The sequence below is a fragment of the Suillus bovinus genome (assembly GCF_016758785.1).
Source record: "Suillus bovinus strain UH-Sbo-P2 chromosome Unknown EDB93scaffold_15, whole genome shotgun sequence".
Taxonomy (NCBI): Eukaryota; Fungi; Basidiomycota; class Agaricomycetes; order Boletales; family Suillaceae; genus Suillus; species Suillus bovinus.
In genome coordinates, this window is record NW_024542071.1 from 537,943 (window position 1) to 559,874 (window position 21,932).

General features: G+C 48.2%; 7 protein-coding genes across 7 annotated transcripts; all 7 read left to right on the forward strand.

Moving 5' to 3' along the window:
* Positions 1–2,609: 2,609 nt before the first annotated feature.
* Positions 2,610–4,661, forward strand: EDB93DRAFT_1134796 (uncharacterized protein). The gene is made up of 8 exons (XM_041449087.1): positions 2,610–2,856; positions 2,925–3,087; positions 3,141–3,258; positions 3,317–3,564; positions 3,619–3,999; positions 4,050–4,102; positions 4,154–4,350; positions 4,409–4,661. Exons 1-8 carry the CDS (start codon positions 2,762–2,764, stop codon positions 4,462–4,464), a joined length of 1,311 nt encoding a protein of 436 aa, XP_041309642.1. The 5' UTR covers positions 2,610–2,761; the 3' UTR covers positions 4,465–4,661.
* Positions 4,653–5,968, forward strand: EDB93DRAFT_215352 (PTPLA-domain-containing protein). Its single transcript, XM_041455741.1, has 3 exons — positions 4,653–4,882; positions 4,943–5,635; positions 5,688–5,968. Exons 1-3 carry the CDS (start codon positions 4,840–4,842, stop codon positions 5,795–5,797), a joined length of 846 nt encoding a protein of 281 aa, XP_041309643.1. The 5' UTR covers positions 4,653–4,839; the 3' UTR covers positions 5,798–5,968.
* Positions 5,969–6,426: 458 nt separating this feature from the next.
* EDB93DRAFT_1270800 (acid protease) lies at positions 6,427–8,429 on the forward strand (the record flags this gene model as incomplete). Its single annotated transcript, XM_041454325.1, has 10 exons — positions 6,427–6,603; positions 6,654–7,109; positions 7,159–7,425; positions 7,478–7,546; positions 7,601–7,669; positions 7,729–7,798; positions 7,845–7,998; positions 8,047–8,108; positions 8,170–8,190; positions 8,251–8,429. 10 exons carry the CDS (start codon positions 6,427–6,429, stop codon positions 8,319–8,321), a joined length of 1,416 nt encoding a protein of 471 aa, XP_041309644.1. The 3' UTR covers positions 8,322–8,429.
* Positions 8,430–11,637: 3,208 nt separating this feature from the next.
* EDB93DRAFT_1270804 (acid protease) lies at positions 11,638–13,444 on the forward strand. The gene is made up of 9 exons (XM_041454326.1): positions 11,638–12,123; positions 12,176–12,439; positions 12,488–12,556; positions 12,610–12,678; positions 12,737–12,802; positions 12,854–13,005; positions 13,054–13,115; positions 13,173–13,193; positions 13,254–13,444. Exons 1-9 carry the CDS (start codon positions 11,668–11,670, stop codon positions 13,322–13,324), a joined length of 1,230 nt encoding a protein of 409 aa, XP_041309645.1. The 5' UTR covers positions 11,638–11,667; the 3' UTR covers positions 13,325–13,444.
* A 1,431-nt stretch (positions 13,445–14,875) lies between these two features.
* Positions 14,876–17,277, forward strand: EDB93DRAFT_1134829 (kinase-like protein). Its single transcript, XM_041449088.1, has 5 exons — positions 14,876–15,605; positions 15,664–15,853; positions 15,905–16,372; positions 16,427–16,548; positions 16,598–17,277. Exons 1-5 carry the CDS (start codon positions 15,268–15,270, stop codon positions 16,938–16,940), a joined length of 1,461 nt encoding a protein of 486 aa, XP_041309646.1. The 5' UTR covers positions 14,876–15,267; the 3' UTR covers positions 16,941–17,277.
* EDB93DRAFT_1134832 (uncharacterized protein) lies at positions 17,278–18,454 on the forward strand. The gene is made up of 3 exons (XM_041449089.1): positions 17,278–17,372; positions 17,423–17,677; positions 17,733–18,454. Exons 2-3 carry the CDS (start codon positions 17,512–17,514, stop codon positions 18,248–18,250), a joined length of 684 nt encoding a protein of 227 aa, XP_041309647.1. The 5' UTR covers positions 17,278–17,372; positions 17,423–17,511; the 3' UTR covers positions 18,251–18,454.
* A 993-nt stretch (positions 18,455–19,447) lies between these two features.
* On the forward strand, positions 19,448–20,343 carry EDB93DRAFT_1081864 (UMP-CMP kinase; the record flags this gene model as incomplete). Its single annotated transcript, XM_041445655.1, has 6 exons — positions 19,448–19,530; positions 19,577–19,641; positions 19,692–19,930; positions 19,981–20,107; positions 20,154–20,218; positions 20,272–20,343. 6 exons carry the CDS (start codon positions 19,448–19,450, stop codon positions 20,341–20,343), a joined length of 651 nt encoding a protein of 216 aa, XP_041309648.1.
* Between the last annotated feature and the right edge of the window lie 1,589 nt (positions 20,344–21,932).

Genomic DNA, 21,932 nt, shown 5'->3' on the forward strand with positions numbered 1-21,932 from the left:
TTAAGGCTCCTTTGAATTAGTTTGAACCCTACACTATTAGTGTCACCTACCGCTTTGGCAGCCGGATAAGTAAGTCCACGAAGTCCTCGGTGTTATACGCGCTTACGATGAAATTGTTTCTCCCGGAGGATGCAGGTAATCTATCTTCGCGAGCGAAAGTGATCCCTCATCATGTCCACTGTACGGGTGCCAAGATGTAAATTTTAAGTGTATTCTGCACCTCGTCTGGCTATCTTCTCAAGTCGAGATAATTTTGTCAAAGCCTTACTAAAGGCTAGCCGTGACGTCAAGAATGCTACTTGAAACGGTGAAGATTTGCAGCTCACTGGTACCATGACTTAGCGAACTGACAGGGAAGCGAAGCCCGTGTCAGAAGCGTCCAGCAGAGTCTAAGGGTCTTGTTAGCTGGGTCAGAGGGAGGCTAGTAGAGCGGAGGACTAAGCCATTTCGAGCCTGCGAAAGCTCTCGTCAGTCTCTCGTCAAGGGACTGCCGCCAGTACGCTCGATCGTACTCTCATTGCGTTTAGGATTGGTGGGGGGTACTAGTACAGGTCCTGACTACAACCGCGGAATGATCCGGCCAGCTGCATTCAGTGGCCAGGTAGTTTACGGTTGGGAATAGGCCTAATGAGACCGGTTCGGTAATACCGAGATATCCGTGCGAGTAGACGACGCTGGACGAGCCTCATCGTCGTTCTAGACTGATGCTATTTCTTCCTTCTAGTAGCTTGCGCCACTCAGGGCCGACTGGAACTCGTGCGCTTGTGAATGGGGACTGTCTGATCTTTGTAGGGTTTTTCCTCCAAATGACCCCTTATTTGTACTAGTACTACAACTGTCTTCAATGACTCAGAACTGCACACCAAGATTGTCGTCCAGATGCCAAGGACAACAACTTGAAGGTGGACTTTCTATTGTGCAATCTATGCCCCACGCTCATTTGTCTTCCAGTTCTTCCAGCGCATCCACGAGGAGCGCGATACGCGGCCATGTCTAGATATACGCAAAAATATTGCGCTCAGGCTCGCCGCGTGCTTAACACGATGATGCTGCGTCCCCCTTCTTCAATATCGTAATTTACTTCTTGATGGATTCTGACCCTGCAATTGAATATCAGCCCTTCTACTTACTCTGGCTACACAATTTAGTCAAAACCCTCCCAGCTGATGCTGCTTAACGTATTGACTTAATAATCTTGCCTCGGCGCGGCGTCTTGCTAGAATGGGACTTCCGACGACTTATTATGAAAATCTGCCAGCACAGAGGTGCCCCGGCGGCTGCCGGTCCTTCTCTGTCGTTGTACGTACTCAAATGCTGGGTTCTGATGGCCTCGAGCTCCTGGCAGATCATCTCGCACAACGGCATTATCTTGTACAGTTTATTTAACCGTCACATCAATAAATCTTTTGTCATCGACTTCTTGTTCAACGCTGGCGGCGTCGTAACGAGGGCTGTTGGATAATTAATCACGCATTCCATTGTTCTGTGTCCAGCCAGATCCCAGCCCTAACCTGTCTATTCATTTTATTTGCAGACCGCGGATAAATTCGAGTTCGATCGAGGAATCAATTGAAGCTGTTCAAACGCGGTGCTGAAGGCAGCTGTGCGGTCATGAATTTTTGGGAGTAGAGCGGACAATAGCAACACTGCTAAGTCCGCGTTCTTATCGACGGAGACTCGTTCAGACTTATCGAATGAAGATGGTCGTTCCCTCGTGTTAGGGCAAAGAGTTCGGTCATAAAGTGGCCGTGGTTTGATGAAACGTATTTCTCAGAGTCCGAGATCGGCCTCGTGCCAAAGCCATAAGGCAACGACCAAAGTTGGCATATGCTCAGATCCTGCAACCGTGTTAATTTTTGCTTACACTCACTAGCTGCTGGATAAAGTTCAGAATTGATAGGAACACAGGGGAAGTTTTGACATTTTGCCGCCAGTGAAACTACATTCAAAAGGTATTTTGGAACGCTCTGGGCTAGGTCTGGAATGCTCTGGGCAGGTTCAGATCTGCTTTTGATTGAAATCTTGCAAGATGTAAAATGTTGAAATTCCCGATCAGTGTAATTGTATTATCCGTTGAACGAACTGACGTATATGCAGGAGCAATGCAGGAGAACTATTCTCCTTGACAAATATACGATAGAGCTGGGAAGCTTCAAGCAGCCTTGCGGTGAATCGCCGATTCCTGGGCCTGCCAGTGAGCGCTGAGCTTTTGTTTGGCTATTGATAGCTACGAGAACTGACCTATGTAGTAAACCTAGAAGCAGTGGAAGCAGAGCTCCTTGCCGTAATGAAAGATGACCAGCTGTAAAATATCTATTGACTTGTCATAAGACCATCAATGACAGCTGCAGTGACACCGCACGTACCTAGTATACTACTGATTTTATGACCAGATGTAAATGTCAATAGAGTCCCGGGAAGCTTCGGAAGGACTCGGACACAAGCCTAACCTCGCTGAGGATGATGAGCATCTGTTACATTTATAACTGAGCTCATCCTTCGGCTGCACAACATGCGTCAACGTTAGACACTTGCTACAGCTGATGCGGTTAGTACTCACCTGAACCAACTACCATGACTTTGTGTCCACTATTCAAGTTGGTCTATGGCAACCTACTTATGGTAATAAGCGAACTGTCATCGCCCGCAAGTGTCTACCCAATTTGTTCCGTACTCATTGTCCAGCACGGCACATTGCAGAAGTGTTCTGCCTCTATTATTTAATCTCTACGTGTTTTCTACTGTCTCTTGACTTGTAGAAATGCTATCGAAACGAGTAATCGCAGCCGCTCGCAGTCGTGCATTTTTCGCTCCCAGAAGTGCTCAATACACTGCTGTATCGTTGTCGAAAGGATGGCGCGTATTCTCTGTTTTTTTTCTGCTATTGATATAGCTGACGAACGACTGCTTTCTTGTATGTATAGGAAAGTCGCCGACTACATCAGACGCGCACAGCTCCATTCCAAGACCGTAAAGGTCCCACAGATGGCCGAGTCTATCTCCGAGGGCACACTACGATCATGGTCAAAACAGGTTGGGGATACCGTCGAGGCTGATGAGGAGGTTGCAACCATTGAGACGGATAAGGCGGGTATTAGCTTATTGGCGCCTCCGAAAAGACTAATCCTCCCTCGCGCCAGATTGACGTCAGTGTCAATGCGCCTACAGCAGGGAAGATTGTGGAGTTGCTTGCAAAGGAGGAAGACACTGTTAATGTTGGCCAGGACCTCTTCATAATTGAACCTGTCGAAGGCGGCGGTAAGCCTCGTGTAACTTCGTGACACGCTATTTCATCACACATTTTCATATGCTTTAGTATCTGCTGCTTCAACTCCTGAGGAGCAGAAGACAGATCCTGAAGAACCTAAGGACCAGCAACTGAACAAGACGATACCAGAGTCGCCTGCACCATCAACTGCCGACAAGCAGAGTGGCGGCATCCCTCCAGACGGACCCAAGGAGTCTAAGAAGGAGGTAAAGAAACAGGATTCGAAACCAAAGGAGGACAAGTCGAAACCACCACCTCCTGCGCCAAAGGCCCCCGGCAATCGAGGCGAGACAAGAGTATGCAGCATTACTATACTTATTTTGATAGTGTTGACGTGCTTCGTCTCTTAGGTCAAGATGAACCGTATGCGCCTGCGCATTGCCGAGCGTTTGAAGGAATCGCAAAACGCTGCCGCTTCGCTCACGACCTTTAATGAGATTGACATGTCCTCTCTCATAGAGATGCGGAAGAAGTACAAGGACGAAGTGCTCAAAGAACATGATGTAAAACTCGGCTTTATGAGCGCGTTTGCTCATGCGTGCACTCTGGCCCTCAAGGAGATTCCTGCTGCAAATGCGTCTATCGAGGGCGACGAGATTGTCTACCATGATTTTGTTGACCTGAGTGTTGCTGTCGCGACGCCCAAGGGCTTGGTCACCCCGGTGGTGAGGAATGCTGAGAGCATGGGCTTTGTTGGGATCGAGAAGGAAATTGCTGCCCTCGGAACCAAGGCAAGCATTGTATGAATTGCATTCTCCTGCAGTTTACCTATTGTCTTCAGGCCAGAGATGGTAAATTGAGTCTCGAGGACATGGCAGGAGGCACCTTCACCATGTGAGCTCCTTTGATTCTAAATCCAAACCCATACTAATTTTGCGCCCTTAGTTCCAATGGTGGTGTCTTTGGCTCGTTGTACGGAACGCCCATCATCAACCTGCCACAGTCTGCTGTGCTCGGCATGCACGCAATCAAGGACAAACCTGTCGTTGTAAACGGCCAGATCGTCATCCGACCCATCATGGTCGTCGCTCTCACCTATGACCACAGACTACTCGATGGTCGGGAGGCAGTCACATTCCTAGGTTCGTACTCTTCTATCTCACGTGACCGTTATCTGACGCGTTGATGCGCCGTTTGCAGTGAAGGTCCGCGACTATATCGAAGACCCTCGGAAAATGCTTCTTGCATCGAGCTGATCTTGTCTTGGCGATTGTTTCATGTTTTTATTTATTCCATCCGTGATGTATTTACATTGAACACCAGGCCATAATTGGACCCTACCACACTAATATTTCGGCCTCTGTAAGAGGCTGAGATGAGACTCTGATAATTTGCAGAAAGTCAAAGAGTGATGTGCCTCTGTTAATTCTCTTATATTTCTGCACTCGCTCGTATCTATTGTCAACAATTGTTGACAGCACTGAGCAAGTACTAAATGTTGCTCAACGTGGCACTAGGTCACGTGCGTGGGCGTCACAAAACCACTGGTGAAGTTTGAATATACCAACACAACTGTTTACCTAGAGGGACGACCTACAACGAGCCTACCAATTGCAACGACCAGTTCCAAGATGTCAAGTAACGACCGTAAATTGCCAAGTGCTCGCTCACGAGGTAAGTAACGCGACAATAGGCTTGAAACTTACAAATTAACCTCATGGATATTATTTACAGGACCCTCTCTCGCTGTGCGATTCTATTTAATTGCATTCAATGCATTATCGGCGGTAGGATGGGCCTATGTCATTTATCTCGCTCTTGTCGTGTTCGGAGGTCAACGCGCTTCAAGTTCAGCATACGACCTCTTCAAACCACTTGCTTCATATGTGCCAACTTCAATCGTAGCATTCTTCATACCGCAGCCTAAAACAACAAACAATTTCTCCACCACTCTTGCATATTCCTTACATCCATATTTTCCCGCAACATACGAATCCACGTTCTCTGCCCTTGCACCTGTGCAGTCGCTTGCCGCCCTTGAAATATTGCATGTCCTCCTTGGGTTTGTGCGCTCCCCGCTCCCGACAACTGTCGTCCAGGTCTCCTCGCGTCTTATCCTGGTCTGGGGAATCGTTCACCGCTTTCCAAGTACCCATTCGAGCCCAGTCTATACCACTATGATCCTTGCCTGGGCGCTGACCGAAGTGCCACGCTACGCCTACTACGCGCTCTCCCTTGCAGGTTGCGGCGTGCCTGCATGGCTGACATGGATACGCTATTCCACATTTTATGTCCTATATCCCATCGGCGCGGGAAGTGAGGCTCTGGTCATGTTGAGCACCATTTCAGAGTGGAGTAACGGCAGGTGGACAGTGTGGAGCACCGAGGACTGGGTCAAGGCGGGTATGGTGGCAATTTGGGTGCCTGGTGAGTTGTGCATGCTATTTTGTATTTGGTCGCTGACTCCTGGTGCTTGTAGGACTGTGGGTGATGTATTCTCATATGATGCGCATGCGCCGCAAGGTGCTTGGCGTCGGCAAGGGCCAGAAGTTGGGAGCAAAGCCCAAAGACAGGCTTAAGGCGGAGTGAGAGGTACCATGAATACGAAATGTCGCCAATTATTCGCATACCCTGGAACTAATTACCTTACGATATTATCACGCCTAGAATCATCCCCCACTACTTGTGTAGTGCAACCCAGTATGTGCAATTCATCTCGGGTGGGCTGGATGTATCGTGTTGCACGCGCAGACACATACAGGTACAGAGTGAATTGTGTGAGCAAAGTGGTTCGGTTTTATCAAAGTTCGCTTAAAGCTCTGGCTAACGAGTTAGCAGCAGCAGCATATTGCCTGTCGTACTTGATCCCGCCGACTCGTGATGTGAGCATCCAATGTCTTGCTTCAGCCAAATGCAATGCAATCTTGATTTTTTTGCGTTTTAATCTGGGCTGGAAGGTCAGCTCAGGCTGTCATGTCACCGAAGCACGCTGTTCAATTCTGCAGCAGTGGCATGTTTCCTGTATGTCTGATCCGACCAACCTATTGATATGAGTGTCACCTGTCAAATGTCTGACTTCAGTCAGATACGACATTGCCCCCTTTCTTTCTTTCAGGCTATTGGAGCGTACTGTTAGTCCGGATTGAAATTCTATGCCAATGGTTTAAAAGACTTGTTTCGTCTTCAGTTCTCCTTCGCCCTTTACTTTTTCCACTACCATGCTTCCCCATTTCCCCGTTTCCTTTCTCTTCCTGACTGCAGGCGTGTTGGGTTCTCCTATGTATGACATGATGATTTATCCCCCAATGTACGTGCGTGATACATTTGGAACGTTCAACCACACACAGGACCTGTTCGCCTCGACCGTCATCCCAATCTTCGATGTCCAGCCTGTGGTGAGCTTCTGTTTCATGAACCGTTCTACAGGACTAACTTGTACACCCAGATGGCCGAGATAGAAGGTCTCCAACTAAAATACCAGGATGCTCTTGATTTCTTGAGTGGCAAGAACCTCGTGGCACTACCAGACGCTCTTTCAGATCCCGGGCTTGACGCTCTGTCAGACGCAGCGTTTACCGATACGACGAGCGACCTATCTGGTTTTGTGTTATTCGGATCAACCACGATATCACAGCAGGCGAACATGAGCTTTTCTAGGATGAATGCCGCTGCTCAGAGCGCGACAGACCCCCTGACAGACGAGATGCAGAAGATCATTCATGTCCCGTTCTTCGGCCAACTTGAATTTGGGAAGAAGGCACAACAACTCTCCGTGGCCTTTGACACGGGTTCTTCAGATATGTGGGTTCCTGCGAACTGCGGCGATTGCGGGACCCCGCAATATAACGCCGCTGCGAGTTCGACATACAGGGATACTGGGAACGCGTTCAATATGAATTACGTGCGTCTCCCTCCCGCTATCTCGGTGCTGGTTTGATGTTGTTGGGCAGGATGGCATCAGTTATGTAGAAGGGACTCTTGCGTATGATACGATTGGCATGGGCAGCTTAAAGGTCAACGACCAATATTTTGGTGCTGTCACTGATGTGTCGCGTAACTTCAATGCCGACATGATCTCCGGGTGTCTGGGGCTTGGTTTCAGCTCCATCGCGACGTCAGGGAAGCCAACGTTCTTCGAGAATTTGATCATGCAGGAAAAGATCGAAGCACCATTCTTCTCTGTGCATTTAACGAGAGGAAAGACGCGTGGGTCGAAGGTACGTTGCGCATTAGCGTTCATATAACCGTAATTGAGAAGATTTTTTTTAGATAACTTTGGGTGGTTACGACATGTCCAAGGCGGTGGGACCTATGACATGGGTCTCGGTCATTTCCAAGGTTGCCCCTCCAGCACCCTTCAAGGGTTGCGTCTAACTGGATTCTTATTCGCAGACCTACTGGACAGTGCATTTCGACGGAGCTGTTGTCGGAGGGAACTATGTGTCTGGTAACGTCGATGCGGTAAGGTTCAACTTGTCAGCCAGAAATTCACGCAGGTTCACCTCGTTTCATATGAACAGGTGATTGACACAGGTTCTAGTTTTATCTACGTTTCACAGACATTGGCATCTTCGATCTACGCCAATGTCAGTCTCTCGCTATTTGCTTCTTTCGTCACCTTGCTGACAAGTTGTAGATACTCGGGGCTGGCCCCGCAGCAAACTACAAGCTCTGGCTTCTTCTCCTATCCGTGCGACTCCAACACCACGATTTCATTCTCGCTTGGCGGGCACGGATTTCGGACTTAGTATCCAGGACTTTAACCTCGGACAAGATGGTCATGGGTCAACGTAAGCCAGTGTGTCTTCATATCATGTATGTCGCTTGAACCAGTGCAGAAACTGCATCGGCGGAATCATTGGCCTGGACGATGCATTCATGGAAGGAATTGTTATTATCGGTAAGTTGTTTGAGTATTTGGTTTGTTCTCTTGGATGTTTTGTTGACGTCACGTACTGCAGGGCATGAGTTTATGAAATCATGTGAGTGGTGTATTGTTGCACGTCATTTGATCTGGAACGCTCCTGACTGTGATTGTATAGGGTACTCGGTATTTGACTACTCGCACGGGGCGCGGGTGGGTTTCGCGCCTAGCATCAATAATGCGCAGTAAAATATTTTGTATAATTGATACCCATGCTCGGATATATAGAGTGTCTTGGTTGGGAAGATTATTGCTTCGACGGAACTCCACCAGCGTTCTGAATATTTGAAATGTAACAGAAAAACAGCGTTGACGCCAGCTTCCTGGGAAGGAAGCCTGTGTTCTGCTCACAGGATACGACCTGGTAAAGACGTAGTAGACCTTGAAATCTGTGTGGCTACGGACATGAACTACAAAGTCACATTGATTACTGCACTTGCTGTAGTTGGAGTAAAATGGTTCAAGTGTAATTCGCGTGTTTACGGTGCGGTGAGGTAAACAAGATCTGTAGGGGGCTGCCAGACGCTCACAAGATGCTGTACAGAAAAATTGTTTATACCGAAGGATGCGGAATTAAAGCAGGTGTATAATGCACCACCCGTACAGGATTGAGAGAGTTGCCTATGCCAGTGAGTCTGTTGCTGTGTTGCCACGAGGCCAAGTGAGTCACAAATCACAGGAGGTTGATGTTGAGGATGATTCGAACGAATTCGAAAGCCGAGATGCAATCAATTCGTTAACATCATGATGTTGTTCACGGCCGCAGCAGAAAGTGCGTACAGTGCCTAAGCCTTGCTTTGAAGCGATGCTTTGCTTCTAAAACTCTCAAAAGCCGTCAACGCATCGACAACCCTCCTGTCTGATAGGAAAAGACGGCTTAATAGCGCAAACATGGAAAAATTCTGGTACCCCTAAGGCCAGGAGCATTGAGGACACCATCTAGAAATCAAGCTAGCTGTTCAAGAGATTGATAACTTGTAAAGCTGACGGAAAATAATGGGATATATACCGCTGATTGCTTCGAATGTGTTTGAAAATTTTTCCATTGTCACAGGCAAATAGGTATACCGCAGGAGTGGAGTGCCGTGCTTAACTATCATAGGGGCGTCTCACAGCCAATCTCGCCCTCCGCGGGCCCGCAGCCAGTCTAGCACGACCTGGATCTGCAGCCAGAATTATAAATCCGAACGGCAAAATCCCCGAAGCCATAGCATACTGATAAGAAGTGAAAATTGACTTCGGTGGAGGAGCGAGAAAGAGTAACGAGCCTCTTGGTCTCTGGGGGTCATGCTCTGCTTCTTCAATTCCTAAGTATCCATGACAGACCGTCCCTGCATTGGTGCTGTTACGACATTCGGCCAGAGCCGAGGAATTTCGAAATTAATGACAGTGTGTATTGATTGTTCAAGGGACAGCAATAACGGACAAGTCCAGGGTATGCCCTTTTGGGAGTCGGCATATACGGAAAGGACAGTCGTATAACTCGGAAAAGCACAGCCCGGCTTACTCGTTAACTTGAGCGTGGTACATGAAGCCAATCATGAGAATCATTGTTTCCGCCACCAATAAACTCCATCATCGTAGATGGTGTCCCCCCGGAGACTCGCCAACCATTCAAGTTGATCGATGGGTGACTTTCTGACCATTTGATGGGATCCCTCGAGAAAATATAGATGCCATCGTCGACAGTTGTGCAGTACAGCCCAGTTATTTCATTGGTACTCGCATACCAGCGGATGGATCTGGATCTGGTCACGTCCTCCTGGTCGCTAGAAGCACTCTAGCAGCATTGCGAAGGAATATCCACTCATGCAGTGTTCGGTGTGCTTGAACGGAACCGCCAGCAGTTCAAGCGTTGGAGTGCTAGTCTCCGGACGTTCAAAGTTCAGATACTAGGAGAACGGGTGCGAACTTGAAGATGAAGAGCTCACTGGGTATAGACTCGCGAACATTCCGTCTGTAAGGTCACCAGTCTACTGTGGAGGCGTCTTCCGCCCGACTTTCCATTGATGGTGCCTGCGTGATGATAGACGATTGTCAATTTCTATATGATACTCAGAAGTTAAGAATTCTGACTGCGACTCCTACAATCAAGTTGTGAGCGAGATAACACCAAAAACCTGAATTCTGCTTCAGAACTTGCATGCTAGTTCCTACATATGGTCATCGAGAAAAAGTTACATAGCCGCAAGTAGAGAGGTACTACTGCGAAAAAGTTGCGCGCATCACGGAGGATGGCCTCAACATTGTTGTTGTCTATTTGACAATAGCCCTAAGATGACACGCAGACATTTCAGAGGTATTATTCGTCCACTCACATCAACTTGGATGCCTACCCATGCGTTGTGAGATCATCCTGTGTTCGGAAGGGCGAGGCAGCAAAGTTCACATTGAGATCCAGGCTCGATCCGCTATTCGACCCAGTACTCACGAATGTGACGACAGGCGATCTCCCCAATTTCAATGCGCTGTCCGAATCAGTCTCAATCTCACAGCAGGCCAACATGAGGGACGCCACTCAGAGTAGGGCAGGCCCTTTATTAGACAAGATATAAGGAAACATTTATCCAGTGATACTACGGGCAGCAAGTGTTAACGACTGGGCCAAGGCAGGTTTCGTGGTAGTTTGGGTGCCTGGTCTTACATGCCACTTTACATTTGGTCACCGACTCCGCGTTCCGGAAGGGCTGTAGGCTATGTATTCACATATGACACACATGCGCCGCAAGGTGCTTTGTGCCGGTAAGAGCCAGAATTTGGAAGCAAGGTTTGAGGCGGGGTGAGGGATGCCATGAGTATTCGCGAGAACGCAAAATGTCATGACTATTCATAATGCCCTAGAATGACTTACTTGATGATATCGTCAAGCCTCGAGTCATCCTCCACTAATTGTGTCGCGAGTTCCTCGTCTGATGGACTCAAGGGAGGCTGCACATGTCGCGCTTCACCTACAAGTACACATGGGACTTGTGCAGTAAAGTGGGTGGGTTGATTTAATTAAAATTTCTCTAAAATTCTTGCTAACGGTCAGCAGCAGCAGTACATTGTCTGTCGTATTTGATCCATCACTCAGTGAGGTGAGTGTAATCTGCTCGATGTCAGGTTTCAGTCAGATGCACAGGGTTTCCATCATTTATCTTTTAAAAGCAGCATCTCGATCTGGGCTGGTAAGTCCTCACTATTATATTACAGGAAGAGTGCGCCGCCAGTCTAGATTGGAATTCCATGTCTGGTTTAAAGACTTGCTTCAACCTCCAACTCCCGTCATTTCTCCTTCACTATTTACCATGTCTACTACCAAGTTTCCCCGCTTCCATTTTTCCTTTATCCTCCTGATTGTAGGCGCATTGAGCTCTCCCATATATGATATGGCACCCCCGATGTACGTGCGTGATCCCTTCGGAACGCTCAACCACACCTAGGACTGGCACAGCTCGACCGTCGTAGTTGAAATCAACATTCCAATCTTCAATTCGCAAGTCGCGGTAAGTTTCTCTCGTATGCAATTTTCTGCAAGACTAACTTGTATGCTCAGATGGCCGAGTTAAAAGCCATCAAACTAAAATACGGGACTGCACAAGATGTTATAGCTGGAAAGAATCTCGTGGTGCTACCAGATGCACTTTCAAACCCTAGACTTGATGCGTTGTCAGACGCGGCGCTCACAGATGCAACGAGCAACCCCTCTAGTTTTGTGTTGTCTGAAAATCCAACCTCACATCAGGTCAAGAGTTTTTTCGCGATGGATGCCGCCGCTCAGAGTGCGACGGACCCCCTGACGGACGAGATAGTTGGGAACATTGACCTCCAGTACTACGGCCCAGTTAGCTTTGGGAACGAGACACATCCACAGAAACTCTCAGTGATCATAGACACGGGCTCTGCAGACCTCTGGATCCCTGTGGGCTGTGGCAATTGCATGAACCGGCAATATGAAGCTAATGCAAGTTCAACGTACATAGACACTGGGAACCCATTCAATGTGACTTATGTGCGTCTCCCTCTCACTATCTCTGTGCAGGCCTGATGTTGCTGGGCGGCAGGGATCTGGCAACGTAGGAGGCACCCTTGCGCATGATACGATCAGTATTGGTAGTCTAAATATCGACAAGCAATACTTCGGTGCTGTGACTCACGTATCAAATGACTTCAATAACGATCCGATCTCCGGCCTCATTGGGCTTGGTTTCAGTTCTATCGCGACATCAGGGGAGCCAACGTTCTTCGAAAACCTGATCATGCAGGACAAGGTCTCGGCACCATTCTTCTCTGTCTATTTAACAAGAGGAAAGGCGAGCGGGTCGACAGTACGTTGTGCTTTAGCTTTGATATGATCATAATCGAGATGATTTTAGATAACTCTTGGAGGTTTCGATATGTCGAAGGCAGTGGGACCTTTGACATGGGTCCCAGTTATTTCCAAGGTTGCTCCTCCTGCACCTTTAATGCCTCCATTTTAACTGGTTCTTATCGACAGACCTACTGGACAGTGCAATTCGACGGAGCTGTTGTTGAAGGGAAAAATGTAACTGGTGACCTCCATGCGGTAAGGTTTAGTCTGTTAGCTGCATATTCACTCAGTTCCATCTTGTTTCCCTGTGTAGGCAATTGACACAGGTACGACTTTGATATACCTCTCGCAGGCGATAGCATCCTCGATCTACGCCAATGTCAGTCCTTCGCTCTTTGCTTTCTACGTCAGCCTTGCTAACGAGTCATAGATACCCGGGGCTGGCCCTGCAGTAAACTACGGTTCCAATTTCTTCTCCTTTCCATGCGACTCGAACCCCACGATCTCATTCTTACTTGGTGGGCACAACTTCGACCTCAACATCCAGGACTTCAATCTCGGACAAGAGGCTGACGGGTCAAAGTAGGTCAAAGTGTGCTCATTAGATACATGCTGCCTGAACGAGCACAGAAATTGCATTGGTGGAATCGTCGGAATAGACGACGCATTCATTGAAGGATTTGCTATCATCGGTAAGTGTTTGAGTACCTTGTTCATTTTGTTGAATGTATGATGATGTCGTGCTGCAGGAGATGAGTTTCTGAAATCATGTGAGTACTGTCTTGTTTGTACGAGTTTGATCTGGAACGTTCGCGATTGTCGTCGTCCAGGGTACTCGGTGTATGACTACTCCCATGGGGCACGGGTGGGTTTCGCCCCAAATGTTAATAATATGCAGTAGGATATTTGGAATTCTTGATACCCCGACGGACATCAGCGTGTCTAAGTTTGGGAGAGATAGCGGACTAGGTCTGCCTAAGTAGACAGTATCGTTGCTATCGTTATCATTATCACTTCAACGGACTTCAGATTAGATATAGATCAGAGCCTGTCTCACAGCTGACTTGAGCCACGACAATGCGCCATTCTGTCAACATCAAGGGGTCTTAACAAGGTGACAGAGAAACAGCATTGACATCGACCTATTATTGACTGACTTCAGCCTATTACATCAAAATTACATGATATGAACGCCAAGAGGGGTGTATTGTACAAGAAGCGATGACAGGTGACCAGTGTCGACGTCATCAAATAGTCAAAAGGTAACCTCATGGATCAAAGCATAATGCTAGTACTTCTCCCTGGGAAGGAAGCTTACACTGCTTACAGCCTGAGGGGCGACCAGTGATCTTGTAGTATTACTCGAGCCCCTTATAGAAGCTGATTGAAATCAGTTACTTGACGTCATCGACGAGATGAGAGCGCGGACAACGCGTCTAAGTCATTGTTACCATTCGCGAGTGTGAGAATGATGATGGTCAATGGCGGTGGTACAGGCGCAGGCAGGCTCGTATTTTGGAACACCTGATGATGATACCAATAGATACGAGCAGCCTCCATACCGTGAAAGATGGTGTTGAGGCCGGAGACATCGATTGTTGGATAACTCAGTGACAGCGTGTCCGGTGTTGTCAGCGCATCCTCAATCCCCGGAGAAGGATGAAGGCAGCGAAAATAATTGGCGAGTGGTGCTTGATGCGTTGGAAGGCGCATGTACTGGTGAAACTTGACTTAGTCTGGACATGCAAAGATATAGACAATAAACAACCTGAGTTGTAAGGTAGGAATCGAGGTTTGGGTGGCGATTTTTGTGTAAATAAATCGTCGCTGACGTTAGCTTGTGCCAGAAGGTTATCCTGTTCGTGGTCAAGAGGAGGCCCTATTCCTGGCAGAGGCAAATTTGCAGCTGACGAGGTTTTCGAGGTCTTGTCATCTCGGTCTTACGTTACGCTGCACGTACCTTGTTTTCGGGAGCTTTGTGGAGCCAAAGTAATATTTCGGAAGGGCTCATCGATTCCGTGAAGTCCACTCAGTAATTACATCTCCATGTCTTCTTGCTGGCGCTTCATGGTGGATATGGCACCGTGAGCGACTATAGTATATCCGGGTGAAGTTGCGAACATGGTAATCCCAACATACTGCACTTGAAGCGGGCGAATCAACAGTGACGACCTTGACCTTATTGTCTTGCAGTTTGTCTACACGTGTTCGTGACCAAGATCCGTGAGAGGCTGCCACATGATGCTGTACAATAGGATAGTTCATATGGCTATGTGGATGCACCACGGTGACCGTACCAGATTGGAAAGGATTAACTGTATGACAGCATAAGCAGGCAAGGCTGTTCCTTATGCTGTGTCGCCATGAGGCCAAGTTAATTTACCTGGTATGACATCAAGGAGGAGGTCAAAGCCGAAATGCATGTCGAATGGGTCAATGATGCGCATGATGGCATACCGCAGCATGAGTTTAGTGTGACGTGTGACCTCACTCAAAAGCGATAGAGTATATATGGAAATTTCGATTATCGCCGTCCCTCCACCTCAACACCCACAACTGACTTTCGATGCAGCCAGACTCTGTGTCCGCTCAGGACGACGTTTCTTCTTATAATGCTCCTAGAGCTCCAGTTCCTGTATCCTCGCAGAGACCAGCACCACGTCCACCACCCCCTTCAGGTGGTGCGCCCCGTAACACTTTAAGTGGTCTACTCGCAAACAGAGGCGGAAATGCTCCAATACCCCCTTCATTGCAAGCAAAAATGACAGCAGTATGTATTTTGCTGTTGATTCTTGACTTGACCGAATTTTTTTATTGCTGAGTCTGACCTACCTTGTTCAGCTGATGAAACGCGGATCAGCTGCGTCACCCGGTTCGGCTATCGATTCCGCAGCACACGCGCAACGTGCTTCCATAAACGAACCGAATCATCCAATTCTTCAACCTTCTTTCTCATCTCCCGCTTCATCAAGCTCGTCGCCCATACATGCTCGCGGACGCGGTGGCGGTGCTCCTGCTGCGGGTAGACGCAATAGGCCAGAATTTAGATTATCCGACATGAACCCTGAAACGGGAGGCGGTGCCATTGGTGCAGGGCTGGGAGCAGGGCGTCCATCGCTAGCTGAAGCCAGAAGAGGACCCTCATCCTTTGATAGTCCGTTTGCAAATTTCAACAGGATCGTGTTCGTATCTCTCTTTTCCGCTATCAGGAGCTACATACAACTTCTTACCTCTTTTTAGTGATCCTTCGGGACGCCTCAACTTCGCAGGGAAAGCCGTTCTCCATGCTTCCGGTGTCGATTTTTCCAATGGATCATCTTATACTATAAATATGGAACAGCTCGTTCTCGAGCAGGAACTCGGCCGCGGTAACTATGGGACAGTCAAGAAGGTTCTGCATCTCCCAACAAAGGTCGAAATGGCTATGAAGGTTCAGCCCCTGACACGTTTTTGATCTCCCTTATCTAATCGCTGCTTTCAGGAAATCCGTCTCGAGCTAGACTCCACTAAACTCAATGGAATATTGATGGAGTTGGACATCCTGCACCGCGCTGTAAGCTCATACATTGTGGAATTCTATGGTGCCTTCTTCGTGGAATCGTGCGTGTACTACTGCATGGAGTACATGGATGGTGGCTCGCTGGCTTCTTTGTGTTGCTTTCCGAATGGTAATGTTTCTCTACCGCCAAGTTTATCTTCCAGTCCGGGCTCTGCATGGACGTCTAGCCCTCCACCACTTGCCGATGAGCATCTCTGCCGCATTGCGTCGTCCATGACGCATGGATTAGAATTCCTCAAAACTGAACTTGGGGTTATGCACCGGGACGTCAAACCTACGAACGTCCTTGTGAATCGCAAGGGCGAAGTGAAGCTTTGCGATTTCGGTGTTAGCGGACAGCTGGAGAAGAGCATTGCGAAGACCAATGTCGGTTGTCAAAGTTACATGGCTGTAGGTTCCTGCCTCCGATTAGCGCTGAACTCCGTTGATCGTGTGCTTCCGCAGCCCGAGAGAATTAAGGGTTCTTCACCATCTGGATCTAATATGGAAGATGCCTTCACTTCATACACGGTCAGCGCGGATGTATGGTCCCTGGGCTTGTCGATCGTTGAAATTGCACGAGGAAGGTGTGCCCTAGTCGATTGTATTTTTGGCGCAGAACTGATCAATCGATAGATACCCATACCCTCCGGAAACTTACGAGAATGTATTTGCACAACTAAGTGCCATCGTGGACGGCGAAGCACCTGGACTGCCAGAAGACGAAGAAATCGAGGTTCAAACTCAGGATAATGATGCATCGCCAGGACAGTCCAGCTTCACGCGCAAGGGAAAGCAAAGATGGTCTCCAGAAGCGCGTGACTGGGTTCGACAGTGCCTCATTAAGAATGCAGACGGGCGAGCCACTTACAAGGAGTTGCTTGCACATCCATGGATGCAGACTGATAGATATCGTAACGTTGATATGGTGAGTTGGGTAGCAAAGGCGATCGAATGGCGGGATCGGGGAGGGAGATAAGCAGGTATTGTTCATTCGCATTAGCCATTGTTTCATGCACCTATCTGCATTTCTCGTTTGACACCGCGCTTTCTCCACATAGATACTCAACGCATACCTCCATCGCTTTCTTTACCCAACATTCTTTTTGCTCATATGTATTATCACTCACACTTGCGCATTGGCGCTGGTCGTTGATATACCCTAATCCCCTTTTCGATGTTGACGTTGCCCACTATTTTTTGGGATTTGTAGTAGACCATAGTGGGCCATTATATTGTTTTTCTTCGTGGGCATGTAGCTTTAGTTTTGACTTGCAATTAATGGGACCGGTTGTTTGGTCGTGTTAGCATCCAAGGGCGTCACGTCACTCTTTCGAGTACTTTGAAGTATCTTGTGTTCAGATCATATCGGCTTGAGCCGAAGGTTTCAAGCTGTCGTCACTCCACCAAGGTGATTGCTTGTCTAATGGTGTATTGTCTGATCGTACTCACATTCCGCAGTCATCATCAGCTTCGTGCTGTTTCTTCGCGCGGCGTACACTTTTTTCCGCGGCACACTTTTTCGCCAGTCCAAACACCCGTTCTCTGTAATGATTCATGTTAAATGGGACCGGGAGACCCTGCATTTTCCACTGCCTCCTCCGGAGACTAAGCTCGGAAAACTGAGAGCAGACCTAGCAGAATATACCCACCTTCCTCTCGGATCCTTCAAGCTCATTCACGCTGGAGCTGTGATGAAGGATGATTCCGCGCCACGTATGTAGAGCCATGTGTGTTTTCAGCATGGTGCCTCAACTTGATATTTTTTCAGTGACAGCTTATAAAATACGCGAGAACTCTACTATTGCGCTGATCGGCGGTCATTCACTTCCATCAGCACCGACGCCTGCACCGCCATCTAGGCCACAACCTAAAGTGAAAGAGCCTCCAACAGAACAAAGCACTATCACTGCTATCTGGACGGAGCTCGATCGTGTACGGACAACACTGGTACCAGACGTCGACGCATTGGTCAACGCTCTTACTCCTTCCGCGACCACAACCGTGTCATCCCCAACACCCACATCAGGAAGTGCACCAACGCAGTCATTTAGCTCCACTGCGCAAGCTCCTCATTCAACCCCTTCTCATCCTATGCCCATTTCATCGAAACCCACTTCGTCGGATCACACGCGCTTATCCGAACTTCTTCTGCAGTCGTTGTTGCGTCTTGATGCTATGCATCTGGCGGGATCGGATTGGCCTGAGGCTCGAGCGGAACGTAAAGCTGCTGTTCGCGAGGTTCAGGGAGTGCTTGACCGGTTGGATGGCGCTTGGTCGGCGCGATGAGTGCTGCTGGCTTAGGATATATAGACGGGAGCTAGCAGGTTCACTATTAGTATTAGATGATAGAGGATATGTCTTGGACTCTGGATGGTATATCCCTTAGTATATAGCGGAACTTTTGATTTTATCCTCACAAAGTTCCAGTTTGTCGCCTCATGCAAGACAGAATTCTAGCTTCAAAAAGTGAAACTACTGTGATTCAGTTGGTCAGTTCTGTCGATGCCAGCAGAAGGTAGCAATCAAGACTCCAACTAGGTCACTGGTTAATGCCTACATTTAGTGACGTAAAATATGCTTCACAAAGCCTTCGCCCCACTAGCTAACGTGATGTACAACAACTCGCCTAGAGGGTGAGATAAACGGGTGCTGCATTTCATACACGCTCTTGCGAAATGACTCAATGATGCGAAGAGACTTTGTAAATAACAAGCCTCGAGATATTATTTTTAATAATAAGTGGACTACTTCATGCTGTCAGGGTCGGATATGAGAAAGAGAGTAACCTCCTACCAGTATACTGCGTTGCTCGATGGCACTCTTGCCAATATCGCCTGCCCTTGACTGCGAGGTCCGTCTGTTTCGTTTCGAACGTCGTGTAGAGGTAGGGCAGACCAGATGGGCCAACATGAGACATCGTAGCTGGGTTTAGAGAAGGAACATGAGGCGTGGAGGCCTATGAACGTTCCTACGAAGAGCTCTGTGAGGAAAGCAAGAGTTAACAGTTCCCTCGTCGACGTGGTAGTGATATTTCTAGTGTTACTGCACTCCAGGAATTGATAGTTGGAAGATCAGTCGTTTATTCCTCGTGCAATATGGATGGTTATTACTATTCAACGTAACTTTGAGGTAAATTCGCCTGAGAATCTTCCTGGACCAATCCCATGAGTGTGTAGAGCAGAAGGCAAGCACGGCGGAGTAAAAAAATTGCATGATTATCAAATGTCATTACTTTCACAAACAACTTTGAGCCTAAGGCGGCTTCGAGTTGGGACATGCGTTATAAGGAGCCGTCGTCAACACGCAAGGGCCCCAATCCTTTTCTCTTTCTCGGTTTATCTTTGGCTTCATTCGGCGTCTTCTACTACATCGTCAAACGTCGAGAGACAGCTTATCCGGCATCGAAGCAGCCTAGACAACACGACAACCCTCTTATTCCTCCCCGACACCGAGATCAGTAACCTCAAACCAAACCAAACTGACATGGCAGAATCCACGTCTTCGCCCGTTTTTGACGCCAAGAAGGTCACTGTTATTTATGTCCTGGGCGGGCCCGGAGCTGGCAAGTTCCCACTCAGAAACCAATCGTCGCCCATACGGTGGTCTGATAAGTGTCATAGGGAAAGGCACGCAATGTAGCAAGCTCGTTGACGCGTTTGGCTTTTGCCATCTATCTGGTTAGACCTTGTTATCTGTTTATCACGGCTGATGTGAATATCGGACCTAGCTGGAGACCTTTTACGTGAAGAACAAAACCGAGAAGGGTCTCAATATGGTGAAATGATCCGAACATACATTCGAGAGGGTAATATTGTCCCATCCCATGTCACCATGAAGCTTCTCGAGAATGCTATGACCGAAGAGCTGAAGAAAAAGACGGGGTCCGGGTGGGCGGATGGTAAGGGTCGATTCTTGATCGATGGCTTCCCTCGGAAGATTGATCAGGCTATTGGATTCGATGAAACGGTGCGGGAGGACGTTGCTCACTTTACCATGATATTGATTTCAGGGTCTAGGTATGTCTTGCTTCACTGGTCATCTTCTTCAATACGTCGGAAGACGTGATGCTTCAACGCTTGCTGGAGCGCGCGAAAACCAGTGGACGAGAAGATGACAACGTCGAAACTATTAGAAAGCGTTTCCGTATGTGATACCTGCTCTTGTTTTCCTCAACTTACAATGAGATTAGGCACGTACAACGAGCAAACTATGCCCGTGATAGAACATTACAGGGCACTTAACAAGGTTGCAGAGGTAGGTAAAGGTTTATATCCGTCTTGCTCTGGCGCTCAGTCCTCGATGTATAGATCGATAGCACGGCAGCGGTCGAGGAAGTCTATCGTGCAGCATGTGCTACTGTTACCAACCTGTTTGCTTGAGTTATACCCAGAATACCTCTTAGACATGGAAATCGGAACACTTTTGTCTTCAACTTCGAGCTTTGTTGGGATATCGCTAGTGCGCTCTCAAAGTAAATTCAGGACCCTGACATACCACTTACAAGGGTAGAATTGTTACTAAATACATTTAGTTCGTTTCACAGCTAGCATGTAAAACATTGCTTGCAGTCATCCACGTTCAAGGGTACCACCAGGCTGTCAATCGCGAACCACATGCCAGTTGATTGTCTCGGAATTTACCGCCTTCTCAAGCATGACTCCTGCTTGGGTACTAGGGCCCACCTTGTGGTAGAAGATGGCCTACTGCCAACTAACTCGGTACTTAAGCGATTAGGCGCTGACCTTGCTTCAAGGGTATGAGAACCGGCAGAACCGCGGAGTCTTCACCGAGGACGCGGAACTGGTAGAGAAAATTTTGGCTGTCCGTTCCTGTCCCTTGTACATTTCTTCAACAAGTCCACCTTGATTGCAGTGCTCAACACCATCAACCTCCGGTAGAATGCCACGGGTTAAGCGGCTCCCTGCTCGCACCAGACTGTTCAGAAAGGACTCCCCCGTTCAGACGTTCAAAGATCACGAAGGCAAGGTAGCTGTAGTTGCAGTCTTGCACGACGGAAGGTACATTTCTTCAACAAGTCTACCTTGATTGCAGTGCCCAACACTATTAACCTCTAGTAGAATACAACCGGCTGAGCAGGCCCGCTGCTTGCACCGGACGGTCCAGAAAGGACTCCCCAGTTCAGACGTTCAAAGACCACGAAGACAAGTATATCTGTAGTTGCAGTCTTGCCCGATGGACGACGTATGGTGACGGGCTCGCATGACAAGACTCTTCGTTTATGGGACCTGACAAACGGGGTTTTGTTGAAGAAGTTGGAAGGGCATACCGAAGCAATAGATAACCTAGCGGTATCACGAGATGGCCAATTTATTGTGAGTAGCTGCGGTGATGGAAGGTTGATGGTCTGGCACGGAGACACTGGAGTTCATACCCGAACTCTTGACGCTCACTCGGGGACATTTTCCGGTTTGGATTTTTCTCCGGATAACAAGATACTAGCAACTGGTTCATGCGACGAAATGACGAAGCTCTGGGGGACAGAAAATTGGCAACTTCAGGGATATCCCATCACTTGCTGCATAGCCCCGTATACTCGATCAGCTGTTTACTGGCTTCGCTATTCGCCGTCTGGTGAACATCTTGCCATCGCGACGACTCATGATATTCAGATATGGAATCCAAGCACGAGAAAATGCATCACAACTTTCAAGGCTCATGCAGCAATCGAAGGTGCTGCCAATGGTGTATTACAATGGACGCCGGATGAGAGACGGCTTCTTTCAGCGGGCTTACAAGTTAGTCCCAATATATTGGAGTGGGATACACACACCTGGCCACAGGTCGGTGATCCCTGGAAGGGCCACAGTGCCTGCATCAGCGACATCGCCATTAACACTGCTGGCACTCTTGTCGCCTCCTCATCTTTTGACAAAGACGTCCGCCTTTGGAAGCTTTTGGATCGGCAGACTATTGCCATATTCAAGCACTCCGACCAAGTATTCTGCGT